Source organism: Mya arenaria, chromosome 2 (genome assembly GCF_026914265.1).
Source record: "Mya arenaria isolate MELC-2E11 chromosome 2, ASM2691426v1".
In the NCBI taxonomy this organism is placed as follows: Eukaryota; Metazoa; Mollusca; class Bivalvia; order Myida; family Myidae; genus Mya; species Mya arenaria.
This window is the reverse complement of record NC_069123.1, coordinates 46,876,855-46,892,556: the sequence shown is the minus strand read 5'-3', so window position 1 is coordinate 46,892,556 and position 15,702 is coordinate 46,876,855. Positions and strand designations below refer to the sequence as shown.

At 35.0% G+C, this 15,702-nt stretch overlaps 1 protein-coding gene across 2 annotated transcripts in view; it reads right to left on the bottom strand.

Moving 5' to 3' along the window:
- Positions 1-15,353, bottom strand: part of LOC128211886 (unconventional myosin-XV-like) — a 49,828-nt gene extending 34,475 nt beyond the window's left edge. For both annotated transcript variants that reach the window (XM_052917000.1, XM_052917008.1), the window contains exons 1-6: positions 15,296-15,353; positions 14,119-14,228; positions 13,290-13,364; positions 4,937-5,137; positions 2,155-2,218; positions 1,752-1,865 (exon numbers count right to left, since the gene is read on the bottom strand). In XM_052917000.1, the coding sequence (XP_052772960.1) occupies positions 1,752-1,865; positions 2,155-2,218; positions 4,937-5,137; positions 13,290-13,364; positions 14,119-14,186 (522 nt within the window). In that variant the 5' untranslated portion in view covers positions 14,187-14,228; positions 15,296-15,353. The remainder of the gene's footprint in view (positions 1-1,751; positions 1,866-2,154; positions 2,219-4,936; positions 5,138-13,289; positions 13,365-14,118; positions 14,229-15,295) is intronic.
- Positions 15,354-15,702: the final 349 nt, after the last annotated feature.

Here is a 15,702-nt window from a genome sequence, read left to right as displayed (position 1 = left end):
GGTTTAGGTAGACTGAGATATCACTCGTAAGGCACAGGTTTAGTTTGATTAAGATATCACTCAAAAGCCACAGGTTAAGGGTAGATTAAGACATCACCCATAAGGCACATGTTTAGGTGGACCAAAATATTACTTGTAAGCCACAGGTTTAGACCGACTAAGATTTCCCTTGTAAGCTACATGTTTAGGTGGACCTAGATACCACTTGTAAGCCACCGGTTCAGGGAGGACTAAGCCATCCCACGTTAGCCACAAGTTTTTGTTGACTTAATAATATTTTGATATACGTCTATCTCAGATGTCACAGGAAGAGGAGGATTTACCAGGTTTAGTGGATCAAATGGGATCGTTAGTTATAAATTATTAGATTTGTAATCAACACCATAATTCAACATTAAAGCAGAGTCTTTTTTTGTAACCTTTACAATCAACAACCTAAAAAGTTTATGAAGTATTTCTAAATAGTTATTAAATAACCATTGGATCACAATCGCCATGCACACTGCAGTTTATATATGATATTGTTCTGGAAACAATATTTAATAGAACATGCATCAATCCAGTCCCACAATGAGAATTAATGGTCCTATTAATATATTCAACTCATATATTTATTAAAAGATAATTGTTTCTGTTCAGAAATTCATTATATGACTGTCAGCAAACATTTTTCATTATGAATGTAACATATTTTTATATGTTAAAATGAATTGAAAAGCTGTCATTCCCTTTAGAATCGTTCAATTATCAATTAACATTCAACATTTACAAGGTATTTAAAAATCCATAATGAGAACAGTCAGTGCTTATCAAAAATGCGTTGCTGAAGGAATGGATTGTTTTTGGGGAAGAAGAAAACTAAGGGATGTAACCCAATCTTAATGAAAGTGTTTTAGAACAAAAGTTATTCACCCTCAGCCACTTCAGAAAATACCAAAGCAAAAACTTAAAACCAGGGCGCAAAGAAATAATAAACAAGCAAATTGTTGCTGCCCTTCACAAACTGACCTGTATTTTACCAACAGCGTCAAAACAGCTCTGTAAGACAACATGGTAGGCAGACACATGGTAACATGGTAGTCAGTCACATGATAAATTGGTAGTCGGTCATATGGCACCATAAAACATGGTACTCTTACAACATTATTACGTGTTTGTCAACTGTTCTTGTTTCTCCAGGTTATGATGAGTCACATATTCATTCTTGTGAACACAACAGGAAATCTTCATCAACATACATGTTTGAGATTAGTTAACAATGTGTGTTAAAAATGAACTAATGCATTAAGTCTCATGTAAAAAAATGTGTCTTTTTCTCTAATTGTTGTAGAATAAAAGAGCAAAGAACAGATATGTACCGATGTGATCTGGGCACATTTTATGTGTGCCATATTCAGCCATTTTGAGGATGACATAGCAACGTTTTACTGTTCAATGAAACATCTGAACATTAAAATGAATCATTGATAATTAAGCTTTGTTGTGTATTCACCAGGAAAATAATTGCAACAATTTATTACATCAATACTTAAATATACTTGAAAGATAGTTATCTTTAAACAGAAATTTATTTTGTAAAAGAAAATTGCATACACTACATAAAGAGAACTTAACTCTACCTGTATAATCGTTCAATTAACAAGAGTTTTGTCAATGTTGAGTTTAATGATATGAATTTCAAGTTTATAGCTCTGCAACACTTGTGAAGTTACCCAATGCTTGTTGGTTAGAATGCAGTTTTCATTCGTTACCTGATTGAGGTAGAAGTATTTCTCGGGGCTTGTAAGCCCGAACTGTTTCCTGCGGTCTCCTGACATTCCCGCCAACATCTCGTAGAAGACATGGTAGTTGCGCTCCTCCGGGGCCTAGCATGACAGATAGCACAGATTTTATAGGTTGCATTTTTGTAAAATGCCGATAATGGGGCTAGAAACCAATTAATTAAACACAAATCTCATCATGACATTAAGAATAAATAACTGGATTTGTTAATTTTTTAAGTCTTATCAAAACTTTATAAACAACTAGCGCCTTGACCTATGTTATATTTCAGCTGGTTTAAATATTTTTCCAAATACAAAAAGAAAATAAGCATCGCTAGGACATTATATACTTCTTGAATGAAATACTGGACTTCAGAAGCCCAATACATACCTGTGTGACGATCCTGGACTTCTCGAGAAGATATTCTGAGGTCCGAGCCCCTACTATTGAACCCCTGAAAAACAGACATGGGCGGGTTAGAATCTTGCCTGCCAGTTCATTCAAATGTATTAAAATATAAATCAACAAGATGGTTAAAGCATTCCACTGTAATTGTCATTAGTTTTACAACAGTTTTACAACTACTTTACTAAAAATATTCAATGTATTCGAAGTAAGGCGATAGCCTAGTATTTGTATAATAATTTAGCTATATAATAGGCTATTTAGTGTTCTTCTCATGGTAGTTTCTGCTATTTAGGGTTCATGTTGAGCATGTTTTGCATGGTAGATCAAAATAGTCACCTGTAAACTGTGTGAAAAATGCAACCTGTGACAAATGTATTAACAAATACATTGTTTTGTTTTGAACAACACTTATTTTTTTATATATTATCATTCATTGCCATAAAGCAAATGGAGAAAGCCGAGTCTACACCAAGTTTAAGGCCATATATGCCATTTGAGGGTAAACCTAGAAGCAGATGGTACGAATGACCTGCTCAAATATTCTACCCCAATGTTTGTGTTCAAATACATAACCACTTTATCATTTGATGTATGAAACCCAAACAGATATCTAAATATACACTGTAAATCTACCTATTAGATGGACAATTTGATACACTGATGAAAATTCAAGCCAAGGACATCTTGTTTCTAGTGTCAACACATCAAACTCAAGTTTATGTAAACTTTGCCGTTTTTCTCAATTGAATATTATTCTCTTATCAGCAGTTTAGTTAGGATGCCGACTTATAATGATTTTCTGTCCTGCCACTTGATGGAAAAATGTGGCAATTATTTATTGAAGACAAGGGCAAATATCCAACATATAAAAGTCCCATCAACCTTAAATAGACACCAGGTATCAGACCATCAAACGTACACATATTCTTAAAGAGTAACCTTTTTCATTTTTGGGGGAGTAAAATTTTTGATTTGAAATATCAACATGAAGCTGTTTAAAATGTACTATTTATTTGACTCTTTATACATGAATGTTATTAAATATGGTGTGAGGGTAGTGGAACAATCAATAAGTTTAAGGTGGTTCTCTCTGTACAACGAGCCGTTCAATAAGTAATCATGAAACATACACCAGTGCTTATTCTTGCATTGAAAACATAATTGATTTTTGATTGTTATGAGAACTCTTATATTCAATTACTTTTCCCCTTATTAGGACGTTTCCCTCACCAGGTCAAATCTCTTTAAAAGACTAATTAAGGACTGACTATAGTATTTATTTCAGTATGCCAATGAATGAATGGTCGGAATAAGGTCATGTTTCATTGATTAGGAAGGTGAGCAAATATTTATGAAATCATTTACTACTTGGGCGCTAATTTCAACTTGAATGGACAATAAGAGAAACAACAGTCTGTTTCTTCCATAAATACAACGAAAAAGAAATTCAAGCCCCATAAATTCTAAACTTTGAATAACTGTAGTGTATGTCTCATCTGTTCTTGAAAGAAGTGTAAGGATAATGTTAACAATATGATAAAACAATTCTTGCCCAATGTTATCAAATTTCACATTTTAACACTTTTTGAAAATTTTGAATAAACTATTATCAGATCGTTCTGCTTTCCCGAAGCAGTTTAAATTAAAGTGGTACTTGTATCTAAAATCAAAACATTCACATGTATAACAAACATAAATCCTTTAACTACTTACTAAATTATGCATTTAGGGAAAATATTTATTACTCACAGATAACAAGATTGTAACCGTGTATTTAAAAGCTGAAAACGCACAAATATTAAATGACTGGTGGGTCACCTAAGGGATTTACAGTGATCAACTATCACCTCATATGGTAGAAATACTGAGTTTTCTGCACCTTTCTTTTAAATTAAACATGGTATCCTTCATAAGAACTATTGTTTTTGATATTTATTCATCCTTTTTACTAAATTAAAACAATTGTATTAATTGTGGTAGGTCTTATTTGATCTTATTTGGGAGTTATTAAAGTGTGCACCTTTAAACCTAAGCTTTTGTCATCAGAATATACAATCAAACCATAATTATATCAATATTATTATGTCAATGACTTTTAATATTTTCACAAAAAGTCTACTTTAGGCTAAAAATCCTGTGATACAACACACTTAATGAAGGAACGTTATTTAATGTCAACATCCTTTCTTCTCAATAAGACAATTATTATTCATAGCAATGATAACATATTCCCTGTGGCTAGTTTTTAAGTTACAGTTTAAAATGCCCTTGTAAATTGCTAATGTTAACACAGACCTTGATATCAGGAATACAGGTACAAACAAGTACCAGTACATTTTCCAAAATTTTAATTACAAACATTTGTTTTACTTAACTTTTTTTTCTTATTGTCAGAAAAGTGTTTTCTTAATTATCTTTAATAGCTTGATATCCTCCTTAAAACATGAACAAAATCCCTGTGCCCTCACAGTGGTTTTCCGTAATTGTTTTTATATTGGAATATAATGTCAAGTAAACACAATACCCATACTGTAAGGTTCACCCAAACATATGTGGCCCTTGTTCAAAGCCTAACGTACAATGACTCAGAAGTGTCTACCCCAAAATCAGCTATCATTATGCCGGGCAGTATTAGAGTACATTACTGTCAATAGCTCCATAAGGTTTGATCCTTGGAAACACTGAGTGCAAATCCTGGAACCTTACATTCTTATCCAGTACATGGAATAATGGTTAACACAGTGTTCTAATTAAGATGGCTTACTGTTTGAAGAAAACCTCGATGTATTTGCCAAATCGGGAAGAGTTGTCATTGCGGATGGTCTTGGCATTGCCGAAGGACTCGAGGAGTGGGTTAGCCTCGAGGATTTGCTCTGTGATTGTGCTACTCCCAGACCTGTTGACTGCTGCCAGGTACTGCATTGTCAGTTTCGTTGCCTCCGTCTTACCAGCGCCACTCTCACCGCTGTAAAAACACACGCACATACAGGCATTAGAAATGGATATAAACACATAGGGGCATTAGAAACAGATATAAACAATTAACAATATAGAGAATATAATGCAAAGATGTCTGAAAAAAAGTGATCTCTGATATCTCGATTTTCTTGTTGTGTCAAACTTTTTCCTGCTCCCAAATTTATTCCTTCTGTTACTATTTAAAACAATGCTGCTTATGTCAATATTTTGAACACCATTTTTTTGCTACATAAAAGTCATATTTCAGTCCCTTCAGAGGTCTAATTTGAAACATCTCCTTTACACTTTCAGATGACCTGCAGATCAAGATGAAGGCGCAACATTTCATGGGTGTTTGTTGCATGTTGCTTTACTAACGTTCATGTTAAAATAAGAAACTATTATAATTTGATGAATAATGCGTAAGTGCAAATAATTGGTTGTTTATTTTTATTTTTTATGAAGAGACACTTATATACATAATGGTAAAAATGGAGAAATATGTCAGGAAGAAATTTCTCTACAATGCATATAGAAAACAAACAAGCCTATTTTAAACTTAAATGTAAATGATTCTTGTATTTTATTCCAGTACATTTAGTGTAGTGCTTGAATGTATTATTGTGAATGTCCTATCTTGTTGACGTTCATAATATCACGAATGTACTATGCTATCATCGTTTAATGTACGATACCGGTGTTTATTATATCATGTATAAGCTTGTTTTTATTTGGTTTAGTATTAATTACTTACCGTATAAGTAACAAAATTGGCATCAAGAAATTTGATTTATATTTTCAACAATTAGTTTGCTGTTTTTAAGATGGAAACATATTACAAGACCCGTTCAATGGTGGATGAAAGTATCAGCGGGAACAGCAATCTGATCACCTTCGCAATTTTCCATCAAAAACAACCTGGGATGTAATATGGACACTTTTCAATAGCAGAATTCTTTACATTTACATATGCTGCAAGTCAATTGAGTAGAAATTTCAATTTAGCAGTTAGCCGAGGGACTTTAATATTAGGAATCTTAATTAATTATGCACGAAAACACTTCCCTCAGAATCAATATGAACTGAGTAATACAAATCACATGTTAAAATGCTATTAAAGATTAACAAGAGATGTTTGTCAAACATTATGCCCCCCCCCCCCCCTGAGCGCCATGTTGTCAGGATTATATGGATAATTGAATGAAATATGCATGGACCGAAATGACAGCTGATTTGTTGCCGTTAAGGCAGGTTTAAGATTATGACCATTAAAGTGTGAGGATAGAGTGTGTTATGACCATGACCTTTGACTCTATGAACTCAAAATCCAGAGTCATCAACTGGTCACCAGAAACCTAAATGTCAAGTTTGAAGGCCATGGGTGCAGGCATTGTCAAGTTATCACTCAGACAACCTTTTATCATTCAAGGTCACTGTGACCTTGACGTTTGGCCCAATGACCCGTAAAATCAATAGGGACCATCTTCTGGCCAGGCCCAACCTCCAAGTCAAGTTTGAGGGCCATGGGTGAAGGCAATGTCGAGTTATCACTCGGATAACCTTTTACTATTCCAGGTCACTGTGACCTTGACCTTTGGCCCAATGACCCCTAAAATCAATAGGGACCATCTTCTGGCCAGGCCCAACCTCCAAGTCAAGTTTGAGGGACATGGGTGCAGGCATTGTTGAGTTATCACTCGGACAACCTTTTACCATACAAGGTCACTGTGACCTTGACCTTTGGCCAGATGACCCCCAAAAACCATAGGGGTTATCTCCTGGTCAGGCCAATTCTCCAAGTCAAGTTTGAGGGCCATGGGTGCAGGCATTGTCGAGTTATCACTCGGACAACCTTTTACCAGGGGTCATCTACTGGTCAGGCCCAACCTCCAAGTCAAGTTTGAGGGCCATGGGTGCAGGCATTGTCAAGTTATCACTTGGACAACCTTTTACCATTCAAGTTCACTGTGACCTTGACCTTTGGCCTGATGACCCCCCAAAACATAAGGGGTCATGTACTGGTCAGGCCCAATCTCCAAGTCAAGTTTGAGGGCCATGGGTGCAGGCATTGTCAAGTTATCACACGGAAAACCTCTAACCATTCAAGGTGACTGTGACCTTGACCTTTGGCCAGATGACCCCAAAAAACAATAGGGGTCATGTACTGGTCAGGCCCAATCTCCAAGTCAAGTTTGAGGGCCATGGGTGCAGGCATTGTCAAGTTATCACACAGAAAACCTCTAACCATTCAAGGTGACTGTGACCTTGACCTTTGGCCAGATGACCCCAAAAAACAATAGGGGTCATGTACTGGTCAGGCCCAATCTCCAAGTCAAGTTTGGGGGCCATGGGTGCAGGCATTGTCAAGTAATCACACGGAAAACCTCTAACCATTCAAGGTGACTGTGACCTTGACCTTTGGCCCGATGACCCCAAAAACAATAAGGGTCTTCTACTGGTCAGGGCCAACCTCCAATTCAGTTATGAGGGCCGTGGGTGCAGGCATTGTCGAGTTATCACTCGGACAACCTTTTACCATTCAAGGTCACTGTGACCTTGACTTTTGGCCCGATGACCTCCAAAAACAATATGGGTCATCTACTGGTCAGGCCCAACCTCCAATTCAATTATGCGGGCCATGGGTGCAGGCATTGTTGAGTTATTACTCGGACAACCTTTTACCATACAAGGTCACTGTGACCTTGACCTTTGGCCCGATGAGCCCCAAAAACAATAGAGGTAATCTACTGGTCAGGCCCAACCACCAATTCAATTATGTGGGCCATGGGTGCAGGCATTGTTGAGTTATCACTCGGACAACCTTTTACCATTCAAGGTCACTATGAACTTGACCTTTGACCCGATGAGCCCCAAAAACAATAGGGATCAGCTACTGGTCAGGCCCAACCTCCAAGTCAAGTTTGAGGGCCATGGGTGCAGGCATTGTCACGTTATCACTTGGACAACCTTTTATCATTCAAGGTCACTGTGACCTTGACCTTTGGCCTGATGACCCCCAAAAACAATAGGGTTCATCTACTGGTCAGGCCTAATTTCCATGTCAAGTTTGAGGGCCATGGGTGCAGGCATTGTTGAGTTATCACTCGGACAAGCTTTATAAATTATTTTACCATTAAAGGTCACTGTGACCTTGACCTTTGGCCTGATGACCCCCAAAATCAATAGGGGTCATCTACTGGTCAGGCCCAACCTTCATGTGAAGTTTGATGACCATACGTCCAGGAATTGTTGAGTTATCACTCGGACAAGCTTTGGTCTACTGACGGACGGACCGACTGACATGCCTGTGCAAAGCAATATACCCCTCTTCTTCGAAGGGGGGCATAATAAATATTATAAATAATTTTATAACTACTTGTACTAATACACTGGCATACATACAAGGATTTTTTCAATGGAAAATGGCCGGGATGTTCCAATCAAATTGGCAGAACAGAATTCAGACTCCTAGCTTTGTATTGGGTTTGTAGCTACATTTTATTTTGTATTTGATTATTATCTCAAAGTATTTCCCAAGGGTCGGATGGCTTCAACAGCCAGTTTTGACTGTATGTTAAAGTAAGTTGAAATTGATGTAAGAAGGCATTATAGTGAAGATGCTGCATTAAGGTAGGGACAGATAACTAACACATCTGTGTATAAACACAATCATGAAGGCTTTATCACGTTATGGGTGGATAACTTACAAAATGTTGTACAATTACATGAAGTTGAAAATGATGCTCATTTTGGGGGTTTTAATTAAAAGAATGTACCTTCATGGAGGTTGAACTTATCATATTTATGTAATAATGGCAAACACTCAGTTCAGACTCTGGTACTTTTAAGTTACCACATTGTTAAATTAAGATTAAGTAAATATTCTATTCTGATTAGTTCCTTTTGGACTTTGTATATATAAACTTTACTTAAGTTTGTGGCCTAATGTTTGTCTTTCTTAGGTAAGGTATTGTCTCAAACCATCTTCCAAACAGAAGTAAAACTGTGTGTGTTTGGAGGGTACACCGAGCTATTTTGCAAATATTGACAGAAGAAATTAAACCCCTTCAAGAAACTGAACTACGTTCTAAAGTTAAATCCACACATGCATACCAAGCCATAAATGGGCAGATTTCCTTAATAGGTAATAAAAACATGCCACAATTATTTGAAACCAATTGCCTCTCATGTACACTGAAAATCAAATTTTCAATGCTAAAATCAATAGTAGATTCCATATAACTGTGAAGCCGAGAGGTCCTTATCATCATTAAATGGTGATCAGTTCAAAAATGAACAACAAACAATGTATGGCAATGCCACAAGGTGGGCCATGTACAAGAACACAGAACTTGAAATACCCCAGAGTGGGCCATATACAGGGAAATACCCAAGAATGGGTCATGTACAAAGACATAGCACTAAAATGCCCAAGAGTGGGCCATGTAAAAGGACATAGCACTAAAATGCCCAAGAGTGGGCCATGTGCAAGAAAACAGCACTCAAAATGCACAAGAATGGGTCATGTACAAGGAAACAGCACTAAAATGCCCAAGCATGGGCCATGTACATGTACAAGGACACAGCACTAAAATACCCAAGAGTGGGCCATGTACAAGATATAGCACTAAAATGCCCGAGAGTGGGCCATGTACAAGGATACAGCACTAAAATGCCCCAATTTGGCCATGTACAAGTACAGAGCACTAAAATGCCTCAGAATCATAAAAAAGACAAACTTTTGGAAACAATTTACTTTTAGGTACCTTTTCACTAATTAGATGTCTCGAAATAAGTCTGTCATCCGGACCGTCATTTAAGAAAGTGCTGCCGGACCTGTACAAAATTTGCCGGACATGTCCGGCGGACCAGCACATTTCGGGAACACTGCCTTAGACTAGTTCTAAGATAGACTGATATTGTTTTACAAAGCATTGATTTCAAAAAGCTTGGGAACACCAAACGGAATAATAGGTAAGACTGGTTTAGTGTGTTTGTCACATAGATTACGCTTGTTATTCATTTGGCTCATGTGAATACCAAACATAAAACATGAAATGAGAAGAAACATTAAAAGTCAATCTGGTTTATGTGGACTAATGAACCAGAAAGCATAAGGTATTTAAATTCAATACAGGTCAATATTCTTGACAAGAAATTGCAGCTAGAAAACTTTTTAAAATGATTTTATGCAATATCAACCAATTTTATAAAGTGATTGATGGTTAAGTAAATGCTTCGTTTAATCAATAACTGAAAACAGTATACCACAGCATTCTTGTTTGTTATTAAATTCTTTATGATTTGGCTTTAAGGGGACTGTGCACCAGATTGGCACCAAAAAAAGTGTTTTTTTCTGTAACAAATCTCAAGACAATTATTTAATAAAATGTTTTACTCTTAATCATAATTGTAAAAAACAATTACCAAAATATTAAAAAAAATCGAGTCAGAGAGGTTCGAACCTTTGTCGCCAAAATTGTAGTCCAGTGTTGTATCCACTGTGCTAAGAAGGCTTACCCTAAAACGTTGGAATTTTAAGCTATATACCTAACTTGGTAATATTACGTAATAACATCGACTAGCCAATCGCGCATAAAAATGAATTCTACTAGGTATACATACCTAGTAATCTTTTTTAATGGAAAAATATGAAAAAACTGTGAAAAGTAAATTAATTGTAAACTATGTGGTACTTCAGTTAGTTAGTTTCAATGCATTGTACACATCAATACCAAGTTTATGTCAGTTTTCACATTTTCTTTTTTTTCTTCGCTATTTCATCATACAGTGTATAGCCCCTTTAACATTTTGAGAAATTATACATTCATATTCATACGTATATAATATATTAGACATTTTTAAACAGCACCCCTGAAGAACAAGGTACATTTCTCTACAACAAAGATTTTCAGGGCATAAGACAACATTACAGTCGAAGGTCACAGAATATTGTAAAGGACACACATTATCTGCCTTAAATCTTAAACATTTAATCTGTATTTTCTAATCAGGTCACCATTTTTTCTATTCAATGAAATCACTCACTGCAACTGAGTAAGTGGAATGCATAGTTTAGACTTTCCTTGTTAGTATCTAATTAAAGGTTACACTGACTTGTTACTTCTTAATTGGTTTCAATTGTAGAGATCAGGTATACAGGCTGGTCACATGACACCAGGGGTTGAACATACGTCCAAAATCCTAATAGATCATCGGAAATAATCAGTCAAGCCATTTCCAACAATTTTCAGCAATCAAAATAAAAACTGAGCATTATTAAGAATAACATGCTGCCCATGGATGTTTGCAAGTACACTGAATAATTGTGTTTTGTTTTTTACAAAGTCATTTTGATTTTTAGTTGAATACCAAACATTTTCTACTGTTGTTTTCAATGCTTTTGTATTTTTAAAGCCAAATAACGATAATGGATTCTGAGATTTTGCTATCGATTTTCGGTGATCACAGTTTTAAACGTGTGATTTTCAACAATGTCAATACTCGATCATCATTTTATTCCTGCTAGGCACAAGCTATGAAACAGTATGAAAAATTCGCTGACAAATAACAAACTGTGATAAAATATGAAAAACAAACAAACTTTGCTATTTTCGTTTAATGAGAATTGAGTCGAAGACACCTACCACTTGATTTTCATTCAATATTCAGTATTAAACAATTTCACATTTAAGATTTCATAATAAAAATGCTCTAAGGTAAACTCCCGCCAACTAGCATGAATAATTCAGTAGTGTTGTATTTCCATCAAGTGTTCGATAATTTGCTGACAATTATTTTGAAGGGAGGAATTGTTCCTTGAACAAAGAAAATTTAAAACTTTAAACCTTATTTTGGTAGAGCATAAGTGCCAGAGATGTGAAGCCATTGTAGCCGGGTATTTATCAATGCCTACCCTTCACTAAACTGTACTTGAACATTAACTGTAATCAGTACCTAATTGAAATTGTCAATGGAAATTTTGATGTTTTGTTAAATTTGCGACATATGATATGTGTATGTCTATATACAGTCCTTTACAAAGATGAAATATTTCATATTTAAAAAGGTCTAGCAATTTAAATTCTTTGGGAACGTTGTACAGTGAAGTACCATATAATTGGATTATGTTAATGATATTCTATATTCATAACCAATAAAACTTCCTTTTTCGTCATTCAAACTGACTTTTTGCATAAGATATATATATATAAATGCAGATTTGGTTAATATTACGATTCTATTTTTTGCAATATTTCATTGATAGCCCCCTGCCATATTTAAAGTTCCCACCAATCTTAACATACATGTGGTTTTTCTTTTATCATCCGTCCATAACCAAGGTTTTCCTTTTACAAAAATGGCCATTCACAAACTTTAAGAATTAATAATAACCTGATTTACACCATTTAAAGTTTACCAACCTGAAATACTAATTTATTCAGAAGACCACAATTTATTAAGCTCAGAAACATATGTAAGTGAATGAAATATCACCTGAATTGAGATATTAAGTAAATAAGAACGTATGTGAAGAATAAATCTTGAATAATGAGAGGTTTAGCAGCGTTGGACCATGCCCAGCTGAGATTTAGGCCAGTTAATGGCTTAAAATGGTATTGACCGTCACATGGGAAATGTAGAATATTAATATGATCACCTTTTTACCAATGGTTTAGTGTGTCTTAATTGTTACGTTCATATATGTTATTTTCTTATCATACAATTCATAGCTATCTTTACAGTCCAACAGCCATAAACAAAAAAAAGATGTAATGCCATATACAGTATTTTGTCATTAAGCTAAGTGTTTTTATGTTTGCTTTTTCTTTTTTTATGTTATATACATTATCAGTTTTTCAAACTTTTGATTAAACAGATTGTGCCAACTATAATCAGCACCATCTTATATTATGTGAGATGTTTCCTTCGACCTCAGGACAGATTTAATGCTGACTAGAAATGAAATCACTACATCTAAATTAAACATCAATACACGAAAAAAACCTCTCTATCTATTTCTTGTTTATTCTTGAAATTAAAACACTTTTCAATCTTGATGTGGTTTGATTGTTATGCTCTGAAAAAACCTTCAAATGCCCACGTAATAAAGCTTTCTCATTCATTAGCGGAACATTGCTACATTGTCTACACTATACCTGATCACGATAACTTGGTTTTCTGTGTTTTTCATCATCCGGCCATAAGCTGTACTCGAGATAGCAAACAAGTGCCTGAAATCATCAACATTGAAATTACCTTTTATGGATGAAATATTCAAAACTGAGAAGCTCTTTTTTTTATATATCAGCATTGATGAACGAAAACAAGGCGTGAAGAATATGGAGTAAAGTGTTTTATTTTTCTGCCTAAAATCCTTTAGATTTTTTATCCTGTGGAATGCAAGAACCATGCAATCACAATGGATTTTTTCTTAATGTTTCATCCAAAATCAATAGTATCAATGATTGGTAATTTACCTCCATCAGTAATGAATATTTTATTACCCCCAGATAGACATTGCAGAACATAGTAAATGTCCCCTCCCTCAAAGGCAGACATAACAATCAATTTTGAAAAACATTGAATAACAATCAGTTCTACTAAAAGCCAGTAGCAAAATATTTACAGAGATAAAAAAGGAAACTTCTTAAATAAAACCAGAAATCTTAACACTTGAGACAACGTTGCCAGTATACACAGCCATATGTCATCAGATCTTATGATTGGAACTTTGCACTGTCAAAGAATTTGATTAAAATATTTCTCTAAAAAAACAACTTAAAAAAAATGACTTAAAGCATGATTTTTAAGACTCATATACATATACAAAATAAATTGCTGACCAATATCAACATGAACTGATAGCATCATAAAAAAAATAATTAACAACTAAATTGTGACAAAATTAACATGAAGATTTGAACCATTAAATTAAAGAAATCTTTGATTGTAATCTAAAATGGGTAAAAATAGTAAGGGTCATACGGTGGCAGTGCTCCAATAGGCTGACCCTCATAGCGTTTCACCATGTCTAGTCCGTAGATGTTGAACATATGGTACGGGTTCACTGACACAAGGATACTACCGCAGTAGGTCTGAAATGCAGACATAAAATCACATTATTGTCATAGCTGAAAAGAGCTTCAAATGTTGTAAACTCACAGGATCTTGGAAACAATAGCTGCACTTTCCTTTTTTTTCAGTCAAAAAGGGACATAACTCAACATTGATCAGAGAGTTATGGGTGACGCTACTAGTTTCTATTGTCTCTGGTAAATATATATGTATTTTGTTTGATTGGAATTTAAATCATCTTGAATTGTTTATGATTTAAATTTATGAAAACTGATGCCAACACTGCTGATACTGCTGCTGATGACAATGGTACCAATAATACCTCCACTTTTTGGGGGAACACAGACAGCTTCAGAAATGACTCTAACAACATTGACTATGTAATAGATGGCATGAAGTAAAATCTTAATGATCAAGAATGAGTGGAGTGAGCATGGGGAACATGCCCTTCCTAATCATTTACTTTTTGCATATCATCTAACTAGCTTTGAATACAACGTCATTGGCTGACACATTGTTATTTCAAAATCTGAAACACCTGAGAGAGTGCATCAGATGATTGGCAGTGGGCGGACCTTTAAACACCCACGAAAGTTGAAATTCTTAATAATTAAGTCTAGTACTTAATAGTAATAATAGCCTATATGCAATTTCATTGGCTGAAAATGTATGTATTCTAATCAAGTTTACTAATGATGGTTTTCACTCCATTTAAACATGATTAATTTTCTGCTTTTTAAGCCAATATGTTTATTATTGAAAGATCAGCACCTTAAGTGAATAGTTTATTTTAAAGTACTCCATTTTAACCAATACACATGACCTGTACAGCTATCATTAGAAGCATTACAGATATGGTAGGGTTTTATCAAAATTTGTCATTTTGGCAGCTTCCTGTTGACAGAGTAGAGTACCTCACAACTTAGGATATCAGGACTTATAATATCCTTTGATAATTTGACTATATCTTAAATGCTCTTAATAGCAAAGTGATTTGACTCATACACATATTTAACTTCTTTTAAGATCGTAGTACATGGTATACAGGTTATTTTTTAGACTGGGCAACGTGACTAAGTATGCTTACGTATATCTGGTCATTGCTGTAGCGAGCATCTAGATTCTCCAGTATGGTACGCTCATCCAGAACACTGAAATAACAACAACAACAGGCTAGCAACAACATCAATAAAGTTATACCAACCATGGTAGCAAAAAGCTATAACAACCACAGCAGCAATAAGTTATATTAACCATGGAAACACACAGTCAAAATAGGTGAACAATCAGAAACTTCCATTTTCTTCCTTACTGAACATTATAGCCAAAAGGAAACCCTAACTCTTTACCTCTCATTGATGTTTTGAAACACTACATGAGACCCATGCATGGTCACTGTAATTTGTAATATGTATACATACATGTATACTCTATTTCCTTATATGCAGCATTTCATAGTAAACAAACAGCAAGTGCGGCCATGACCTGAGAGGA